This window comes from Pinus tabuliformis, chromosome 3_1, assembly GCF_031772625.1.
Source record: "Pinus tabuliformis cultivar Carrire ecotype Pingquan chromosome 3_1, CPIR1, whole genome shotgun sequence".
NCBI lineage: Eukaryota > Viridiplantae > Streptophyta > Pinopsida > Pinales > Pinaceae > Pinus > Pinus tabuliformis.
This window is the reverse complement of record NC_142301.1, coordinates 955,273,516-955,295,409: the sequence shown is the minus strand read 5'-3', so window position 1 is coordinate 955,295,409 and position 21,894 is coordinate 955,273,516. Positions and strand designations below refer to the sequence as shown.

At 39.5% G+C, this 21,894-nt stretch overlaps 1 protein-coding gene across 3 annotated transcripts in view; it reads left to right on the top strand.

Moving 5' to 3' along the window:
* LOC149190966 (protein SUPPRESSOR OF K(+) TRANSPORT GROWTH DEFECT 1) overlaps window positions 1-21,894 on the top strand; it is a 63,312-nt gene that overhangs the window by 2,238 nt on the left and 39,180 nt on the right. For all 3 annotated transcript variants that reach the window (XM_089412319.1, XM_089412318.1, XM_089412320.1), the window contains exon 3: window positions 811-916. In XM_089412319.1, coding sequence (XP_089268445.1) covers window positions 811-916 — 106 coding nt within the window. The remainder of the gene's footprint in view (window positions 1-810; window positions 917-21,894) is intronic.

The following is a 21,894-nucleotide window of genomic DNA, read 5'->3' as shown; positions in this document are numbered from 1 at the left end:
CACGCCTAACTCCTTCTCTGCCCCTTCATCGATTTTCTCTTCTGGAGGAGTAGGAAGAGTCTTGTTTCTTGAATCGTCTGTTAAGTCTCTCCTTCTACCTTAGTACCTATTCTTCTCCTTTCAAGCTTTTGGAATCCTTTTGCATGCTCTCTTCTGTTCTTTATTCTCAAGTTTATTTTGCCAATGAAACAACAGTATCCATGACAATATTTATCTGCACCTAAACACTACATTTTCATAATCTGTAGCTGCCTCCATGAAGCACCTTCAAACTCCAGAGTAATCTCTCTCCTGGAAGACTTTTGCTGGGATCCCACTACATGTGAATTCTTGTGCATGCCATTGTAGCAGTATGCTTGTAAATATCATTGTTTTGAAATATACATACGATGAACACCCTTGATCTCCTTTAGTGACTCCTTCATAGAAGTTGTATGAAAGTTGGATAGAGGATGGTTATAGGGTTGTTGGATTAAATTCAGTTTACGAATAATCCCATACTTTACTTAAGTTTCCTTGATGTTTGCAGGATCGTTGGATCAAATTTATAAAACTATTCTCTGCCATTTGTTTATGGGTACTTAAGTTTCTTTGATGTTTTAGATTTATGGCTTGATTGAAAGGGCCGAGGTTTCAAAGTTGTAAGAGACACCTGCATGTTTCCTCCATCTACCTCCCATTTCATTTTTGATGTTTTATGGTACTTTAATGTTGAAAATGCCCCTTTGCCGGTACTCATAATAGTTAGTCCACATATCTAAGCATTGCTGATTCAGGCAAATGACTGCTTTATTACTGTTGAATGTACAGGGAGACGAAAGCCCTGGAAAGCTTTTCTTTTATATGGACCTCCTGGAACTGGAAAGTCATACTTGGCAAAAGCTGTTGCGACCGAAGCAGATTCAACGTTTTTCAGGTACTTTTAATTTCAGCCATGGCACTGTTGCAAGTAGAAAGGTCATCCATTAGTGAATAAAAACATGATTATGTCATACTCTATTTATAATGTTTGGTGTATCCATACTCTATTTGGATTCTATACGTTTATGAAAATTATTAAATCATTATTTAGCATATTATTTTGTAGAATAAATCTATTAAACTAGAATTGCCCAGAGGATAAGTGAACAAAATGTTGTTATACATTTATATGAATCCCAAGACTGTTAGTGGTTGTAACGAGTGTTGCAAATATTGTTATTGACAAGGGTCATGAACTTGGGATATTGGCAATATTTTCAAAAAATGACAAACTTATCAAATACAAAATATATTTATTTAAAAAAATATAAATTAACAACAATACCAAAGAATCACATTGTCACATAAATATGAAATCAAAACTGATATATAAGATGTATAAGGTGTCAAATGATATATCGCACATTAATTGTCAATAGTTGTCCAGTTAAGACTCAAAATTGAATAGACAATACAAAATAATGTCAAAGTTGTAATAAATGTATCTTATGTGTCATTTGGGTGTAGCTTGAGTGGTTGAGAGGAAAAGATGTTTCCTCCACTACTTGGGTTCAATTCCCATTTTGTGACATGTTTGCTCTTTGTGAGCTGATTGTTGCTGAAGGGCAAGTGCCTGGTGGGTTTCCTTGAGAAATGCATTACGTGGAAAAAATGCATCTCATGAGTCATCTAGAATGATTGATTTACTATCAAATCTCCTCACTGTCCTCCTCCTCTAATGACATTGGGACATACACCCCTACCACTTGCCCATGCTTATCCTCATCTAATCACTCAGGTTTATCCTCAACAACAGGCCCCTTGGTCTGCACTAACCACTCAGACATGTGTCAATGTCATTCACATCTTGTGTTTTCTCAAGCTGCTTCATCCACAACTAAAAATTGTGGTAGAGGTAGACCATATGATGTTAAGACGGTTGATAATCTAACCTATCAGAGGGTCATGATAACTTTATTAAACATTGAGCTCATAAGAAATGTTGGAGGGTCATGCAAATTGCATATCCAGCATATTAGAGGCTCATAATAAATTTAGTTTTTAACCTATTGTGCCGCTTTCGAATACACTCTAGTTCTGCTTGCACCTTGAAATGCTAGAAGTTTGGCTAGGAACTCAGATGAGAAATCTCTGTAAATGTGGTGCTTTTCCACAATACTTTCTCTATTAAACATCTACAACAAATAAAAAAAAGAACATTTCCATCTCGTATCAAATAAGAAAGAAAGTAAGCAAATAAAACAAAAGAAAGAATCAAAGGATGTAATGAAAATGTAACTTGCTTACTTGGCATTCTAGCCTTCCTTCCATGGAATGTCATGTCAAAGCTAAATAGTCCAATGCCCAACCTACACTTCTCCATCCATTATGGTTGAGTGGTCAATTGGATTAGGCACTGTTGACCTTGCCGCCTACACCTACCAGTGAGTGAGAGAAGCCCTTAACCCCACAAGGTGTGGTTGGTGGCAAGAACTAAGAGAAGAGGCTGTCACCTATTCCCAATTCTTTCCGTTTAAGCTATCTCATAGGTTAGCTAAGGGGGGTGGTCTCTAAATGGAAAACTAAAATGTGAGGTTTCTAGGAGATGTTAGAGTGAAATTGATTACTTTTTTGATATTACAAGAAAATATAATATGAACAATATAAGCTAAAATCAACTTCAATAACCATCAATACATAATATAATAATAAACATATGTAAAACCAATGCCTTCAAAATATTGCTCAAAATGAATGATACTTGCTCAACATAAAATAACGTGCTTCAGATTGAAACACAAGTAACCGTGAAAATGAAACAAAAGATGTTAGCAAAATAAAATATCAATGCAAGATATTAAAATGATTTCAAGATATATGACCACTTATTAATCCAAAGCATACAAGGAAAAAATATCTTGCAAAGTAAACCAATTAGAACTATACTTGCACAATGAGATGATACTTGCCCAAAGTATCCAATTCAACACATATTCATAAATGACAAGTGTAATGATTATTTGCAAGTAAAACAATAAGATGTGTTAATATGAAATGCACTTAAACTAAAATTGGATGCAATTATCTTGGTTACTTTTAATCTAAATACCTAATCTAGGTGAGAGATCTTCCTCTTGAGCTCTTGCCAAAGGGTAAAAATTGGGGTGACTGTAAGAAAGAGGGGTTGAGGACACGATGATGTTGTTAACGATACCCTTCCCCTGAGTCTTACTAGCCAGCGTGTGCCTTCGTTCCTACAAGGGGACAAGCCACCTTCATAACTGCAGGGTCACACGTTTTTACCTTACTTCGTATCAAAGAACTTTTCAAGAAAGTCTTTTTCCTATGATTTCTATCATCAAGCTTATGCTTGGAGGTTAATTATTTTTAAAATGCAACTAAATTAGAATGTCTAATATGATATGCAAGTGAGTTTGCAAGTGCTATGTAAAAGATAGAATTGTTTCATATAAATATGCTCCACAAGATCACTTGTGTAGTTGCTCAAGTAAACACAAGATGCATAAGTTTCATGAACAATTAAAATTGTGAGTTGCTAAAGATAAATGATGAACCAATAACAAACTAAAGCAAATGAAGCTTGAAATGTATGTGCTTGCAAAATGAGCAAATAAAACGCATGTAAAATTTCTCAATGTAAATTGCAATGCTTTGAAAATGAATTGAGATAAGATTGATGCCCACAATAACTTTGCAAAAAGAACTTTAAACTTGAGAAAAAAAGATTAGCTTGACATGAAAGTAAATAGTTGCTTTGGAAAATAAACTTGTCCAATACACAATGCTTCAATATACTCAAAATGGAAATGTGGCATAACAATAAAGCATGAATTATTTAGACAAGTGCCAAGCTAAATGTATCAAAGTTTGCCTAAAAATAATAGAGATGCTTGCATAAAGTAAGAGTAAATTGCTTTGCAAATGGAAATGTAAACTTGAAACTTGTAGCAACAATGATAAGTGGTGCAAGCTTAAAGCATGTAGCAAACTTGAAGAAAATGAAATGTGATTTGTGTTACTTCCCAATTAAAGCATGAATGTGATGTGAAAGAAAATGGAAATGTCAAAGCCAACAAGTCAATCCAAACGCAAATTCTCTCCCTAAAATGGAGGGAGAGGGATGGCAATAGGTAGGACCAACGCTCCCACAAAAGAAATTTTTTATTATTATGGTTTACAATGATGGTTAGAGCCTCTTAGGGGGCTGCCCAAGGAATTGATGGGAACATACATTTGAGATCTTGAAACAACAAGGAGATCCTTTCAAGTATGGGAGCCTCGAAGCTAAGTCACCTGACATGGGGATTCGGGATTCGTGGTGTCGGATTCGGACACGTTGACCCCCCGGAATAGGACACGTAGGATTCGTTATATATTATTTTATATATATATATATTAAAAATTAGATATTTCTTACACAAATTTTAATTAATGATACAAATTTATTGATTTCAAATATAAATATTCATCTATAGCTATTAGCATGCATAGTACATACAAAATTCAAATACATGTCAATCTGTTATCTATTTCTTATGCTTGGCCCTCTTGCCACCACGAGAAATGTCTAATTTTTTAGTCTTGTTGGAAAATCAGGATCTTTATCATTAATATCACCCTCTAAGCATTAATATCCAGAGGTATCTTTGTCATTATCTCTGTATCTGTATAGGGATCTTTGTCATTAATATCACCCTTTAAGCATTAACATAAGATAGAACAAGCATAACATGTCAAGTCAAGATTTTGTTTGAGTGATGCGTATATTTTTAGGAGGGTCATGATATAGGAGTTCGACAACCAATGTCACTAACATCAAGGTACATAGAGGGATTGGTGCTCTTGATTAAATACGAGTTCCATACCCTAATACATGACAAAATTCAATGGAAACATTGCAATCCCCCAATCCTAAAATCCTGAAAAACTGATAAGTCTACTGGATTTTGAATGAAATCTAAAATTCTACTTTCTCCATATGAAATCCAATGAGGCCGGAACCACTCTCAAACATCCTGAGTCATTTCATGGTAATGTTAAAAATTTAAGTAAAAATATTTACTTTAAGAATTTAACATTACCATGAATAACATATCAATACTAGGGCCTAGACTTGATCATTAAGCTGCCAAAATGCTTGCCAAATGAAAGTATGCGTGGCTATAATGACCAAATGCGGCCTTTTCATACCCGTGCAGGTCACTTTTGCCGCCTAATGAGTCCTGGAAAACAGGACACGCTGCCAAAATCGTGACACGCAGTTGGATTTGACGTGCCAAAATAGGACACGACGTGTCATGGTTTTTGGACACGAATCTCGAGAGAATTGTGTCGGACACGATGGATTCGGGATTCGTGGGGCCTATAGGACGAATCCGGTTATCTAGCTCGAAAGAGATGAAGAGGTTCTACAATTAGAGAATACAAGCTCCAAAATGATACACGACCTCACATTTCTCACAAACTCTCCTAATGCCCGACTTCCTTGGAATGAGACTTGAAGCTTGAGAATAGAGAATGTCAGGGTTGCAAGCAGTTGGATTTGACGTGCCAAAATAGGACACGACGTGTCATGACACGAATCTCGAGAGAATTGTGTCGGACACGATGGATTCGGGATTCGTGGGGCCTATAGGACGAATCTTATCTAGCTCGAAAGAGATGAAGAGGTTCTACAATTAGAGAATACAAGCTCCAAAATGATACACGACCTCACATTTCTCACAAACTCTCCTAATGCCCACGACTTCCTTGGAATGAGACTTGAAGCTTGAGAGGACCTAGAACAAAGAATGTCAGGGTTGCAAAACTAAAACAAAAGTTAGTGTGAAAAAGAGAGCATGCAAGTGGGTGATAATACTATAAAATAATATACAAAAACTAAATCAAGTGATGGGAAAAGACTTTATCGTTTGTCTAACTTATAAGAAGCTCTTGGTTAGCTAAGTAAAGAGATGAAAGCGTAATATCAAAAGATATGAAGAATTTTTTGATCTTTTGACTTATGCATAAACTATGTAAAAGAGAACCCTTAAAAAACAACTACTTCTAAAGATGAGACTTATGAAATTCAAATAACGATGAGAGCTCCTTGAAAACAATGCCAAGAGTGGGTTGGTCTCTTGAAGACTTCCCCTCATGCTTGCTAGTTGATTCAACAATGATCCTCTACAAAACTTCCAACAAACATTAGCTCATATGGATTAAATCAATAAACAATGGTGAGATAACTCTAGAAATTTATATGAAAACAACTAGAGGTAGTCTACACTTAGAGCATATTCATAAACCAATTGTAAATGTAAGATAGCTATACATCTACAATTCTATAAAAGCATACGAGCAAATGAAATACAACTCAAACACACAAGTAGAGAGAATTATAACATCAATGAGCCAAGCACATGTTCCAATGGAATAACAATCATGAATGAACCCCTTTAGATGAAGAACAAGAGTACATAGAAGCAGAGATTCCCCAAGTACAATAACTTGTTGCAAAGATACAATATGAGAGCCCAAGGCTCAATTATATAAGAAAATAGGTGGAGATCCCAATGAAGAACCAAATGCCAAGTGTGATGATGACGATCCCAATGTTCCCTCATGCAATTCGAATTCGCTAGAGAGGTCCACGCAAACCTTAAGAGGAGCTAACTCGTTGTTGAAGAGGGACAAGTGTATGTGGGAGTGGAGTGGTAGGAGACCACTATCCACTCATCTTCAGTGAAACTCCAAGTCAAAGCCCACCAAAAAGATGACTCATCAAGGCAATTCAAATTCCTCTCCATAATAAATGTGTTTTTCCTTGGGAAACTCGTGGTCCCCTCCAAAAATTCGATTTTCTTGGAGCACATGTCTTTTCCTTGATTTTAGGAGTCCACATTACCTTGGGACTTCACTTTAACTCCTCCATGATTTTCCATCTCATTTCCACATCGTTTGACATGTGTGGATATTTATTTTTCTCCATTTATTTAATTACTGGCTTAATTTATTGCCACAGTTTCTACTAAACTTAGGAAAAGTGGGTTTTGAAGGTCCATAACACATTTTTAACCCCTCAAAATGTGTCTTAGTAGAAAGTTGAGGGAGAGGTGCAATTTTTATTACTCATACCCCTTACAACTTCTCTAGACATCACTTATTACATTTCAAATACAAATTTTATTCCAATTTCCTCCCTGCGGGAAATAAAAAAAATTAAAAAATGACTCCCTAGACCTAACCAAATTCCACGAAACTTTACGAGTGATTTATATGGTAATATACAATGACTCTAGACACCAGGACTCACTTAAGGCTTCACCATCATGCCGTACTCCGACTTTGGGGTTATGTTTGGAGGAAATAACTCAATTAATTATTAAGTCCTCGTAAGGAGATGATAATTACCCAAGTGAAAAAAACCTCCTAGAGTAATACTCACTCGATGACAAAGTCCCAAGCTACCTAGGTCTGTTACATTACTCAGACTCATGATACTAGCATCACTTTACATCATTCCCACAGGGCTTGTGAAATTTGGGTACAACAAAAAATGACAAGAAGAAGAAGTAAAGTTGAAAAACTCTGGTAATATGATGATCTCTGATGGTACCAACAACCTTTGGTACATCATTGGGCCATGGAGTCTTCAGATAATCTTCAGGTGCCACTCCAATGGTTAGCAGACACTATTACCTCTCAGGTCCTCACTTGCTACAAAATTCCTTAGGCATAAGTTGTGAGACACCAAGGGTGACTTAGGCAAGCTACCTACTATCACCTCAATAACCTTGTTTTTCTCTCTTTAGACTAGGTGGATTTTGGCCTAGGGGGGCTTGTTGAGAAATCTAGGGCATCATGGATTAGGTGATTTCTCTTAATTGGTAACTGCTTGTGAGCGAATTTTACTTCATTAGATTAGGATCTTCTATTTGCTTAAGTTAATAGTGTTCTTCTTCATTAAACAATTACCAATGCATGAACATAAATATACAAGAGACCACAAAATGTAGGATATGAGGCAAGGCCAAAATCTCTCACTCTTTGAGAGGAAAAACCCGCACAAATTCTTCTTATAGAGATTCCAATTGACGAATACCAAGCCCAAGACCCTTGACCTATTAGCCACTCCAAGACCAAGACACTAGTTCTCTGTCTTCTGCTCTTTTCTTCTTCTTGACTCCTCTTCTTCTATTGAGACATTGTCACCACTAAGATGTTATTGCTGTATTTATATCAAGATCTCCTCCTTGCTATCATACTATCGAGACCTTACTTCTGTGATTACATAGATATAGCACGAAACCACTGTGATGCATCACTGAATAGTAGCTCCTTCATGATACTGAACTAGCATCGAACTATGGCTATTATATAGCACTGAATTGTAATATATATATGTCCAAACTGTGTAGCACCGAGACCTTCTTTCAGAGATTTGAAATTTTGTTTCTGTGATTAGCCCAGAAAAGACTCTCGTTGTCCCTTCCTCACCTATCCAAATTCCTTCTATACCTTGACATCCGAACTTGTCTCCTTTTGCTGTCACTGTGATCTGAGTTTTAGAGGGATCCGAATTCCCTTTCTTCTCACTGAACTGTAGCCTTCACCGAACTGTGTGAAACTTCTTCCTGAAATGGTCATTCGAATCTCAAAGGTGATCCGAACTTCTTCGCTGCCACTGTTCATCGAAATCTCAGAGAGATGTCCGAATTTTTTGTGGAAATGTGAAGACCCTATGCTCATATATATAGTAGTCTGTCCCATAAATAAGCTGACCTATATTTTCGAATAGGTGTGTCTTTCATAAGGTGAGCCGACATGAGTTCTGCTTCATCTTGAGGCCGACAGAGGAAGAGGAGGACTATTGCTTGTTGTTGGAGGGCTTCTAGGCACTTTTATAGACTTATATACATCCATTGGGCTTCATGAACCTACATTTGACTGAGGCCGACCTTGACAATTTGACCATGAGAAAGAATAAATTCAAAATTCCGTTTTTGCTTGTCAGAATAAGATGATATTTATATCAAAATTGTACCTCTCGAAAAGAGGAATCCAATGCAATAATCATCTCCATCATATGAGTTGTCCTAAAGTGGAAGTTGACCCTAGTTGCCAATTTTAACACTCCCTCCCAATTAGGGAGAATTCCACTTGCCACTCCATCATCGTGCTAACTTTGTCATCTTGTACCATCCCTGCATCACTGCCTTGTACTGCTCTGCTCTGTTGAACCATGAAATAATAATGAAGAAGTGATCGAGAGTGAGTCATAAGATCATACCACTCTCCACTAACAAAAGTCGGTCCTTGATCCTAGATCAAGTTGTTGGACACTGTTGTCACTCACTGCAAAAATGTGTTTTCAATTGCCCAAAGTGCAAAAGAGCAGTGAGGTATGAAGCCACCTTCCAAGCCACATAAGCTATCAAAGCTAAATCAGACCCTTTCCATTGGATAGTGCTTGGAATAAGATTTCCAATGGTATGTGGAGGCCCAAAAATGGACTTTTGGATCAGAAGATATGGCCTGTTGAAGTTTAGGGGTTTTGTTGCCTTTGAAATGAAGGAGAAGAGCATATTGGAGGCCTGGGAGCATCTTACAAATCGCCGATCAGGCAGCATGGCAGGATAGAGTATACTAGCAATCTGCGATTGCCGATATTGGAGATCGGTGGTCCAAGGCAACGATGAGGCAATCAAAGGTTTGGGGTGAAATTAGTGATCGCTGATATCACAAATCGACGATCGGGGGTTTCAAAGTACAGTGCAAATAGTAGAAGCATTTTGCCGATTAGCGATTAGCGATCAGGCATATCGCTGGGGTGAATTGGTGATTGACGATTGTACATCAGGGTTGCATCGCATATCGGCGATCGCAATTCTTAACATCATGGCCTATCGGTGTTTCGCGCATTAAGGTTTCGATAAATTGGAGGTTTGGGTTGAAATCGACAATCGCAACAACGCAAGACATGTCGGCAATTGACGATCTTAAAGTGATCACTATGAAGAAATTGCGAGAAAAGAATGTCGATGGTGTTAAAATGCAGGGAAAGGCCAAAAATCATTTAACAAAGAAATTCAATGCAAAACCAAGTTCAGGCAAGCCTTTTCTCTCTCCTCCAGGGGGCCACGTGGCAAAGTATTATTGGATCCGGTAAAGACATGGTGGCGCTGACATTAGCATGATGTGGTAGTACGACGGACAAGTGGCATGCAAATTCAACGTGTTGAGGGGTCATAAGGGGCCAAAACAGGGTGACACGTGTCACCACTCACAAGGTGACACATGGCAGAGGATGATGTCACATTGGAGATTGCAAATCGGCGTTTGCAAGTTGAGGCATGTTATTACATCAAGGTTAAAACCTTGATTGCGATTTGCCGAGAAAAGGGCTCCAATAGGGCTTGGCACGCGGTCACATAAAGAGCTAAAAGAACCAGGGGCTAAGCATGGAGGGTGATCGGCAATCGACGATCGACACTTGTGGTGTTGTGCATCAAAAGGAAATTGCCCATTCCGAACCTCCGATTGGGGGGGCTCTGATAAGGGGGCTGGCCCGCGATCACATAAAGAGCCAAAGAACTAAGGGCTAAGCACTAAAGGGCTATTGCAATCGGAGATCGCAAACATGTTGCGGCTCTAATATAAGAACCCTAACTGGAAACCTTTGTCTAGAGGAGCTTCGATATTTGGCTAAGTGTGCGGTTGCTAGAGGAACTTAAAGGAAAGGGGCAAAAAGCGCTTTATAAAAGGAAAACGGCCCCTGACAGGAGTCAAAATGCCCTAGCGCCTTGAGGCTGAGGCCTAGGTCACAACACTTGCTCCTATGATGAAGAAATACTGAAAGGGGATAAACCAAAGGGGGCCAAGGAACTCGTTGTTTGTAATGTCCTCTAGAATAAAAGTCCCGATGCAGTAATGTTCCGATAGCGTGGTACAGAGCTTTAAAGGCGGATGGGTCGGCAACTGAGACATTGAATAGAGGCATGGAGCAGTTGCAAATCGATATGGGCTAATCTTGTAGAAGCCCCTGCAACAAGAAACCAAGGACTACATGGGTCGCAGAAATGAGTTCGACTACTTCGCCACACGTCTTCAAAGAGTAAATGGAGGTATGGGACTCAGGAAGACTTAATGGCTCAACATGGAGCTCCACTCAGATACACAACGAAGGACTGCTAGGACAAACTCTGCTTCTGCTCTGTGACAAGCAAACACAGTCGATCGCTACCAACTCCAGAGAGTGGTGAAGCCAGACAGTTAAGGTGAAAGCGACAGGAACCAACTGAGCAACTAGAGGGACACATTGTGGCAGAGATGTGGCCTGATCAAGGGCCTTCACAGGAACCGTAGAAGGATACTTTCCTCCATCATCATTTAGTTTCCTTGTTTCTATTTTTCGGTAATTTCTATATCTCCAAGATCAGAATCAAATCCAAATGAAATCATTTTGGGCTGACAGAGCCTTGCACGCCGAGACAGCTAGTCTAGCAAACAGCTGGATGCCCAGGGTGAGATATTTTTGTAATTAATTTCCAAGATCTCCCTTTCCTTATAAAAAGGAGGAAGATACACTTAATAGAGGTTCCGGAATTCCGCACCTGCAGTGGTCCAAATTACGTGGTTCCACTTTGGTTCTATGAAGCTTGTTCATGAGGGACTTGAGCCATAGATTGCTGAATATAAATGGACTGGTGAATGAGACTCATTTCGAATATTAATGAAACTCTTTGGTGATTCCAATCATGGCAATGCGTAGTATGTTTTCCCCTCTGTAAATCTCATTTCATATATGTTTTTCTTTCTCTAAAATAGTGGGGTGAAGCTGTCGGTTTCTCTCTGATTCATGGATTTATCTAGGCCGCTAAATAGTGAACAATACCTGTGTATAAGACAGATTTACTTCTGTTAGTCTATAACCTGCAGTACCTGTGTATAAAACAGACTGACTTGCGTTATTCGATTAACCTGCAGTACTTGTATGAGCACAGATTTACTCATTTTGTTTGGTGATAGAGGTACCCATGAGGTATATGACATGAAACCTTAATTCACGCTCCACTCTTTCCGCTCTTTCATCTTCTCCCTCTTCCATATTTCTGTTGGGACATTGTTGCTTAGGATTCTGTATTGCAATCAACCCTACGCACCGAATCCCCTGCTCCCTTTCCTCCTCTTCACTTTACTACAGTGTCAATATAAAGCTGCATGTTGTTGTGTGTTGACCACCAGAACAAGACATTCCTCTTTGAGGTTGGCCCGATTTACCCCCTGAACATTTGGATCCATGTATTGGCTTGAGTTTACTTCAATGAAGGCCTATTGAACCAAGCCCCCTTTTATTATCTTTTTAACTACGTGACAATTGGAGTGCAGCAAAAAGCCCCATTGATCATCTTCCAAAGCACTCCTCTATCTAAGATGTCCTAGGCACTAGTCTACAGTCAACCCAGAGGCTATCTCTAGGAAGCTTCCTATGTCTCCCGAAGCACTTGTGCTAGAAAAAGCGACAACAGACACCATGCATCCTATTGATAGGGAGTACGACAGTACATGATGCGTCCATCGGTAGTGCTATGGTCCCTATCCATCTTTTCCCAACTCATTGCCCAGATGAGAGGTACTTCCCATGAGTCTCGGACTCTATGGGTATAATGTGTGCCAGGGCATCAACAGGAGAAGGTGAACCACTCATCTTGCTCATATGCCATAGGAGAAGGTGAACCATTCATCCTATGCATATGTCAATCGTAGGGGAAGGTGAACCACTCACCCCACATGCATGTGTCCGGGTAGGGGAAGGTGAACCACTCACCCTACACACATGTCAATCATAATGGGGTATCATAGGGGAAGGTGAACCACTCACCCTGTATCCAGCGCACCACTAGGGGAAGGTGAACCACTCACCCTGTGGTCGCTCATAGCTCCAAGAAGTACCCCATGGCCCCAGGAGCTCCTAGAGCTCTATGCCCAACTCATATGAGACGCTCATAGGAGGGTTGTTCCACGACTCCAAGTCTCTCTCGGAAGGTTAAGAATTTGACCTTCCCAAAAGGCTTCGTGAGAATGTCTGCAACCTGCTCATCTGTTCTAATATGTTGGAGCCTAACTGCTCCTCATTGTACCATATCTCAGATAAAGTGGTACTTGATATCAATGTGCTTGGAGCGGTGGTGGAACACGAGATTCTCTGATAGACAAATCCCACTCTGGTTGTAGTAGAAGATCACGATGGTATCTAGCACGTGCTCAAATAGCTCACTAAAGAGCTTACTCAACCAGACTGCTTCACAACAGGCCATACTCGTAGCAATGTATTTGGCCTCAACGGTGCTAAGTGCAACCAATTTCTGCTTCTTACTCATCTAAGGTATAGAAGCAGACCCCAGAGAGAAGCAACACCCAAGCGTGCTCTTACGATCAACCATATTGCTAGGCCAGTCTGCATCTGTATATCCATGTAGCCTCAAATTCCCGATAGCGTATCTTTGTCCATAAGGGATTGTGCAACGGAGATATCTCAAGAGATTCTTGGCAGCAATCCAATGAATGTGATGAGGCTCGACGATATAATGACTCAATGTGTTCTCAACGAAGCATATGTTAGGACAGGAGTTGACGAAAAACATCAAGGCCCGCACAAGTTGATGATACTCGGTAGGGTTTGCCTATCCAGGCCCAACAACACTTCCACATAGCTTCTTAAGGTTGAGTTTGCAGTCCATCATCCTAGATCTCTCAAGTAGCTTCACAATATATTTTCCTTAAGAAAGGAAAATCTCACCTGGATTTTGCTAGACCTTCAACCCTAGGAAGTAATGCATTAGTCCTAGGTCCTTCATCTCAAATTCGGAAGCCAACTCCCTCTTGCATTGATGAACAAGAGGGTCATCACCTGTAAGAAAGATATCATCCACATAAAGGACTAGAATGAGAGGTCTATCCTTTTCAACCTTGAAGTATAGGTTCGGGTCAACATTGCTTCTTGTATAACCCAGCTTCATAAGATAGCTATCGATCCTCTCATGCTAAGCCCTAGGGGCTTGCTTCAACCCATAGAGGGATTTCTTCAACCTGCATGCATTTGTCTCACTATCTTGAACCTCCAACCCCTCGGGTTGTTCCACATATACTTCCTCCTTAAGCGAACCATGCAAGAAGGCAGTTTTAACATCCATCTAATGAAGGTTCCATCCTTGCGAGGTAGGAAGGGCTATAATCGACCGGATGGTGGTATATCGGGCAACTAGTGCAAATATCTCATCATAGTCTACTCCTTCCTTTTGAGAGAAGCCTCGAGCTACAAATCTGGCCTTGAATTTCTCAGCACTCCCATCAGCTCCATGTTTGATCTTGTAGAGCCATTTCGAAGTGACCACTGACTTGTCCTTGGGCCTAGGAACCACATCCCAAACATCATTCTGCATGATCGACTCATATTCCTCATTCATTGGATCTTTTCGAACCTGTTGCTTCACAGCTTCTTCGAATGTAAGAGTCTCAAATTGTACAATGGTACTCATGGCAGCTAAGTACCCTTGGTACCTATTTGGCTTCTTGTTTTCACGAAATGTCCCCCTCGGTGCAATATGTTTCTCAGCTTCTTCAAGAGTATCTTTGAGCCACAAAAGTCTTTTTCTTGAAGTAGAGGGCTCACTAGGAGGTGGATCAATGGGATCCATCAAACCTTCAACATCGAGGATCGGTTCATTAAATGGAGGTTCATATTGCTTTTATGCATCATCATTATTGTCCTGCCTAGGGATAGGAAGATCTCAGATCTTTCTAAGAGCATAATATTCATCGAAAGTGACATCATGACTTAATTCCACTTCCCTTTGACTAGGCACATAGATTCTATATGCCTTTGAAGTTTCACTGTAGCCCACAAATGTTCCTTTCTTCCCAGATGCATCTAGTTTGTTTCTTTTCTCTTTCGGCACATGAAAATATACGGGACAACCAAAAATTCTAAAATGAGAAACATTAGGTTTCTTATCGGTGAAAACTTCTTCGAGTGTCTTGAAGTCCAAAGCTTGATGTGGGCATCAGTTTTGGACATACACAACGGTGTTGGCAACTTCTACCCATAAGAACGTCAGAAGACCTTAATGATGAAGCATAACACAGGTGGCTTCTATGATAATACGATTCTTCCTTTCGGCAACACCATTTTGTTCAGGAGTATATGCAGTAGTGGTCTCCCTCTTAATGCTAGCTTCTCTACAATAGTCTTTGAATTCATTTGACTCATATTCGGTCCCATTATCGATCCTCAATATTTTGATCTTCTTCCCTGTTTGATTCTCGACCAAGGCTTTGAAAGAGCAGAACCACTTGAATAATTCACCCTTCTTCTTTAAGAAATAGATCCATGTTTTTTGAGAGAAGTCATCCACAAAAAAACATAATAAAAATATCCGCCCAAAGATGTCACGGGCAACATACCTGATAGATTAGAATGGGCCAATTGAAGGATATCTATGGTTTGAGTCTCACTTGAGGGGAATGGTCTCCTTGTATGTTTTTCAGCTTCACATCCCTGACAAACACCTTCATGATTTAAGTTGAATTCGGGTATCCCTGTGACCATCTTCCTTACATCGGGTAAGGCTTTGAAATGAAGGTGAGCAAATCTTCGGTGCCATAATTTGGATTGAAGAGAAGTATCACAAGTTATTGCTCCCAACGAACTTCCTCCAACCTGATAGAGACCTTCAACCCTGAATTTGAGAGTGAATGCATCTCTTGGGTTACTTTGCCAAACACGAACCTTCCCATCAATTAATGTCACCTCAAAACCTTTGTCTTCCATTGCAGAAATAGAAGCCAAGTTCTTTTTCAGATCATGTACATATAACACTTCTTGCAAATGAAGAGTTTGACCTTGATTTAAGTGAAGAGTAACAATCCCAATTCCTTTCATGGGATAAGTGGCATTATCCCCAAGTATAATCTCCATATTCGTCTTCTTTTCAACTAAGTTTAAGAGAGCTACTTTGTACCCAGTGAAGTGCCTTGAGGCACCATTATCAATCAACCAATGGTCCAATGTATCCGGAGGAGAGGCGGTGGAGAGGGCAGAAATAAGATAAAATTCCTTTTGCTTTACAACATTAACTTCTTCACACCTGGAGTTTCTCGACTTCTTGGGAGGATGGCCATTTCCATTTCAAGCAGCGGGAGCATTCCTCTTTCCTTTGTTATTGAACCTGATGTTCCTTTGATTTCCATTGCCCTTGAAGTTGTTGTTATTGTTGTCATCATCTCTTGGAGTATCCTTCTTATGAGGACACTCTCTAGCGAAGTGGCCAAACTTGTTAGAATTGAAGCATCTTCCTTTCCTTCTTTGAATCCTTACTTGAACCCTTGTCCTTGATTCCTTGGACCAACATTGTTCCTTCTCTTATAATGATCGGAGAAGGCAGTGGGATTGTTTCCATTTGAAGGCTTTTCTCTTTCTATCATCCAATTTTCTTCTTGAGTGCATCTGGCCAATAGTTCATCAAATCATGAAATCCTATCATTGTTGAGAATGGTAGTGTTGAACACATCCCAATCTCTTGTAAGGCCCCCAAGTGCAATAAGGGAAAGCTCTCGATCACCAATGAGTTTTCCAATAGATAGGAGATCATTCTTGATCTCGGTAATCCTCATGAAGTAGGATTGGATGGATTCTCCTCTATCCATCTTGATGTCTTTCAACTTGTTCTTGAGAAAGAGAATTTGATTTGCATTGTTTACTTTGAACATCCCAACCAACTTTTCATACATCTCCTTAGATGTTTCCAAATCAAAAATATAGGCAACCAAAGGCTTATGAATGGAATCAACAATAATCTTCTTAGCTTTAACCTCACCTTTCTTGTACTTGGTTTGTGCAGTAGTGGATGCATTTGAAGGAGGCTCTGTTATTCTTTCTTTGACATAGTCCATGGCATCATTCTCCTCTAATGTCAAATCCAAAGTCATCTTCCATGCATGATAGTCAGATTTGCCCTTAAGCTTGTCCTCGGATTTCAAGAAAGGTGTAGTCGTCATTGGGACTAGATCCAAGTCCTTGTCCAACAACTTCCCTTAGTGATTGCTTTGCTTCACTCTTGCTTGGGCTTTGTCTTACCCTGGCTGTGATACCATGTTAATTTTAGATAACAATGATATGTTCTATGCTTTAGCACAATTTACTTCAATGTTTCTTATTAGCCCAATTTCCAATTTCCAATTATCTTCAGAAGAAATCACATTAATTTATACACATTGACAGTAAATGCAGATAGAACATAAAAACATATGCAAAAGACAAGCCAAGACAAGAGGACACAAGATGTGGTGGATGCTAGGGACAAACCCCAATGTGGGGAAACCCTTTGATCCATTCTTCTTATTATTCTTCAATAGTTCAACACAGAGAGAGAGTACAAATATCAAAAATACATGCCCAAAACAAATCTGCCAAATCAACAGTCAAATCAGTAGTCAATGCAACCCTAACTAGAAAGTCAACAGTGGTCAAAGCTGCCCCAAAACTTCCTCCAATTAGCTCGGTCAACAACAGAAGAATGCAGCGTCCAAAGAGGGTCAAAGTCAACCCAAAACAAGCTCAGTCAACCTAGTCAAAGGTTTGCTATAAATTTGTGGTCAAACCAGAAAGTCAAAGCATCAGTGAACTTAGTCAAACAGTCCCCAATCACCTCGAAGTTCGTGCCAAAGAATGTGTCCTGCAGAAGTCAAAATTTTGCCCCCCAAAACAGAGGTCAACGTTGGTCAAATATTGCTGGTCAACGCATGCCCTAGTCCTGAAATTTTCGACTTTCAAAACCAGTCCATAAATCTGCCTTCCTTCCACACGTGCAAAGAAGAGAGCCTCTAAGTTGTACGAACCAATCAAGAGAGGAGAGAGAAGATGATGTGATGTCCAAATGAGAGAAGGGTCACTCCTATTTATACAATTCGTTGAGGGTGAGGAGACACATCCATTAGGCTTCATGAGCCTACATTTGATTGAGGCCGACCTTGAAAATTTAGTCGTGAGAAAGAATAAATTCAAAATTCCATTTCTGCTTGTCAGAATGAGATGATCTTTATATCTAAATTGTACCTCTCAAAAAGAGGAATCTAATGCTATAATCATCTCCATCATATGAGTTGTCTTAAGGTGGAAGTTGGCCTTAGTTGCCAATTTTAACAACACTCCTATGTCATCATACCTTACCAGTGGATCTCACACAAGGTGGACTGTAGACTATTAAGCGAGACATTTGCTTCTTCCAAGTGAACCTTCTCATTAAGATTCTAGTAGAGGATCTCGATGATCCTCATCCTGCAAATGCTCCTTTCTAATGACGATGATGTATGATGATTTCTTAGATTTATATCATGCTAGATGACATTCTTCCAACCATATATGCTACTTCTTTGGTTCCCTTATCATGCTTTCAATGAGGATACCATGAGCTACTTTTTTCTATCATGATGACTGCAACAACCATGTAGACTTCTACTTCAGCTATCCTTTCAAGCTTCCATAATGATGTCATGAGCTCTTATCAACTTCAATCGTATGCTTACTATGATGCCATCTTCTAATATGATGCATCCTGTCATACTTACAATGCTTCTCATTTCAACTGCACTCTTTAACCATAGTAGAGGTCTTTTCACTTCCCACTTCTCCTTGCTATGTGAGAAGTCAAAATAGTGAAGATCTATCCCTTCTTCCTTCTTGGATTTCTTCTCATCGGGTTCTTCTACTTCTTCGGTGATATGGGCTTCATTTCTTTCTTTCCTTTTCTTGTTGTCCTTCTTGAGTTTAGGACAATCTCTCTTGAAATGCCCATATTCCTGACATCCATAGCATTGGATCTTTGACATATCAATCTTCTTCTTTTTCTGAGGACCAAACTTCCCAAAATTTCCTTTTCTCCTAGCCATGGTAGCAAATGCTTGAACTTGTTCATTTGATCCCACATCACTTTTTGCCTTCAACCTAGTTTCTTCAATCTTACATAATGACCAAAGTTCACTGAATGGGGCGGCTTCCTTCTTTCCACAGATACTTGATACAAAGTTGCCTCATTCATCAGGGAGTGCATTGAGCACAACGATGGTCATCTCTTTGTCAGACTTATTTCCCCCAACTCTTGTAGTTGGTCTCATAAGATATGAGGCTATCCCTTCATCTTTTGATACCTTCATTTTGTATAGCTCAATTCTTAAAGATATCACTTGTTCTGCAGGTCTCACGGAAAATAGTTGTACCAACTTTTCATAGATTTCCTTTAATGTCTCCAACTTTGCTACATAAGGGATGAGGGGATCCCTTGATTTTTTCTATAAGGATTCTTTGAGTCCTTATTTCCCCTTTCATATACTTTGACAATGCTTGAGCTTGCTCTTGAGATGGTTTGAAGACTTTACCCTTGATATATTCAATAACTGCATTCTCTATGAGGATCAAGTCTATCCTTTATGTCCATGCAAGGAGTTTGATGACCCAACTGATTTGTTGGTCTCCTTGCAAAATGACTCTTGCAAAATGAAGTCATTTTGATGGTAGATTCTGTTAATTTTCGGTTAACATGATCTTTGCTTAAGACAATTACTTCAATGTTCCACATAAGCCTAAGTTCAGTTCTATTTCTTTCATTAGCAATCATATAAATCTTTATCACATTGATAGTAATTGACAATAGATCATAAATAACATATGCTGAAGACAAGCCAAGACAAGGACACAAAAATCCGCTCAAGCTAGGGATTCTTCTTATTATTAATGTCAAATGTTCAACAAAGAAGAGAGATAGAGAGTACATTCAAAGTCAAAATTGACTTGCTAATATGTTGACCTGTACCACTGACCAAGTGCAAAGAAATTGCCCAAACAAGTATGCTATTTAGCCTTTAAACAGTAGCAGACAAATTCTTCCCTAACCAATGGACAATAATAGCCAAAGCTACTGCATAATAGCTCGGACCTGGTCCTATTAATGCGACCTTCAATGCTGATAAGAATGAACTCAAAACGACCCAATACGGAGCAACCAAGACAGGTCAAAGTGATGAGGAACCCTGCGGTAAGAAGTCTGCAATTAGGGCTTGTCATCAAGGAGCCCAGATCATCAAGAACTTGTGCTAATGACTGCAACGTTCCTTACAAAGCAAGCTACTTCAACTTGCAACTGACTATCCTCCTTCTAGAAGTCTGCAATTAGGGCTTGTCATCAAGGAGCCCAGATCATCAAGAACTTGTGCTAATGACTGCAACGTTCCTTACAAAGCAAGCTACTTCAACTTGCAACTGACTATCCTCCTTCTAGGTCTCTAAACTCCCTAATTCCTTCTCTGTTCAACACATCAGATCTGCGGCTTTTGGCTGTAAGTTCTAGCCCATCAAGCAGGAGAAATAAGGCTAGCGGCCTAGATGAAAGAGCCCTCCACAAGTGTGGTCTGCTAAGGGGATAAAATAGCCGTGAAATTACTCCTAAACCAACCCAAAAATCCTCCTTAAGATAACAACCTTCTCCTGCAATGGCTTAGACTTGCATAAGAAACCAAATAACCCAAGACATGCTCTTCGACCTCCTTGCTTGATCTCCAAGGGCTGTGGCCAATTTCAGAGAGAAAATATGTGTTATAGATGTGCCTTGTGAGGTTGGAGGACACCCCTATTTATATAGGATGGAGTAGGGTTCAACTTATCTAATTAACCCCAGGCCGACCTTGATGCATTACACATGTGTGGGCTTGCTTTCAAAAAGATATTTTCCTTATCCAAACTTAGTGATCCTTAAGTCGATTTTGGTCCTCTCGAAAAGAGGAATTCAATGCCACAATTACCATCTCCAAAGGAGCTGCCCAAAGTGGAATTTGGCCCTAGTTGCCAAATTTAACAAATTCAAACATAGATATAAAGATACTTGTCAAGTGAAGATGCTCCTTTGATGATGGTAACTTTAGCTTGATGCATTCTTGATGATGTTGATAATAGAAAATGTCTTCCTTCAAGTATGCTTTGAAAAGTGATCCTTTCTTCAATGAGAAGGAGATCACTTTGATTTCCTTGTTGATGATGATGATAATGCTTCTTGCTCTTCAAGATGCTTCATTGTGTAGTCCTTTGAGTGGAGGTAGGGCCCTTGAGGTCTTCTTTTCCTTGTGATGATGTGATGAGTACTCCTTTTGGATGCTTCTTAGTCCTCCTTAATGATTTCCTCGTGCTTGGTCCTTATGTATCCTTCTTCAAGTGGATGATTTTCAAGCTACCTCTTCTTGTCTTGTCACCTTAGCTCTGATAGCATGTTGAAAAATCTAGGACAACTAGATTAGGGTGATTTCTCTTATTTTGATAATTGCTTGTGATGTTCTTTTACTTAGCTTGATGTACTTGTATCTAGCTTCTTCTTTCACTTGATTATTATTGTGTTCTTGTCATCAAACAACCACCAAACTATGAAGATCAATGAGACAAGATGACACAAAATATAAGCTGCTAGCCAGGGCCAAAACCTCTTCTCTTGAGAGGAAAACCCACAAGAATTCTTCTCTACTTATAGAATCTTCAAATGACGAAAGCTAAGACCTAATACCCTTGACAAAGACCCCTCCAAGACCAAGTTAACCTTTCTTCTCGATGAGCTTTCCTTACACAAATTCCAACAACAAACTTCAACCCTCCAACAACTTCTCCAACAACTTCGAACCCGAAAAACAATTACTGCAACTTCGACCTAGCAGCTTCACAACTTTGACCTTGATGCAACTTCACAACTTCGACCTAGATGTAGATTCACAACTTCGATCTTCATACAACTTCACAACTTCAACCTAGATGCAACTTCACAACTTCGACCTAGATGCAACTTCACAGCTTCGACCTTGATGCAACTTCACAACTTCGACCTAGATGCAACTTCA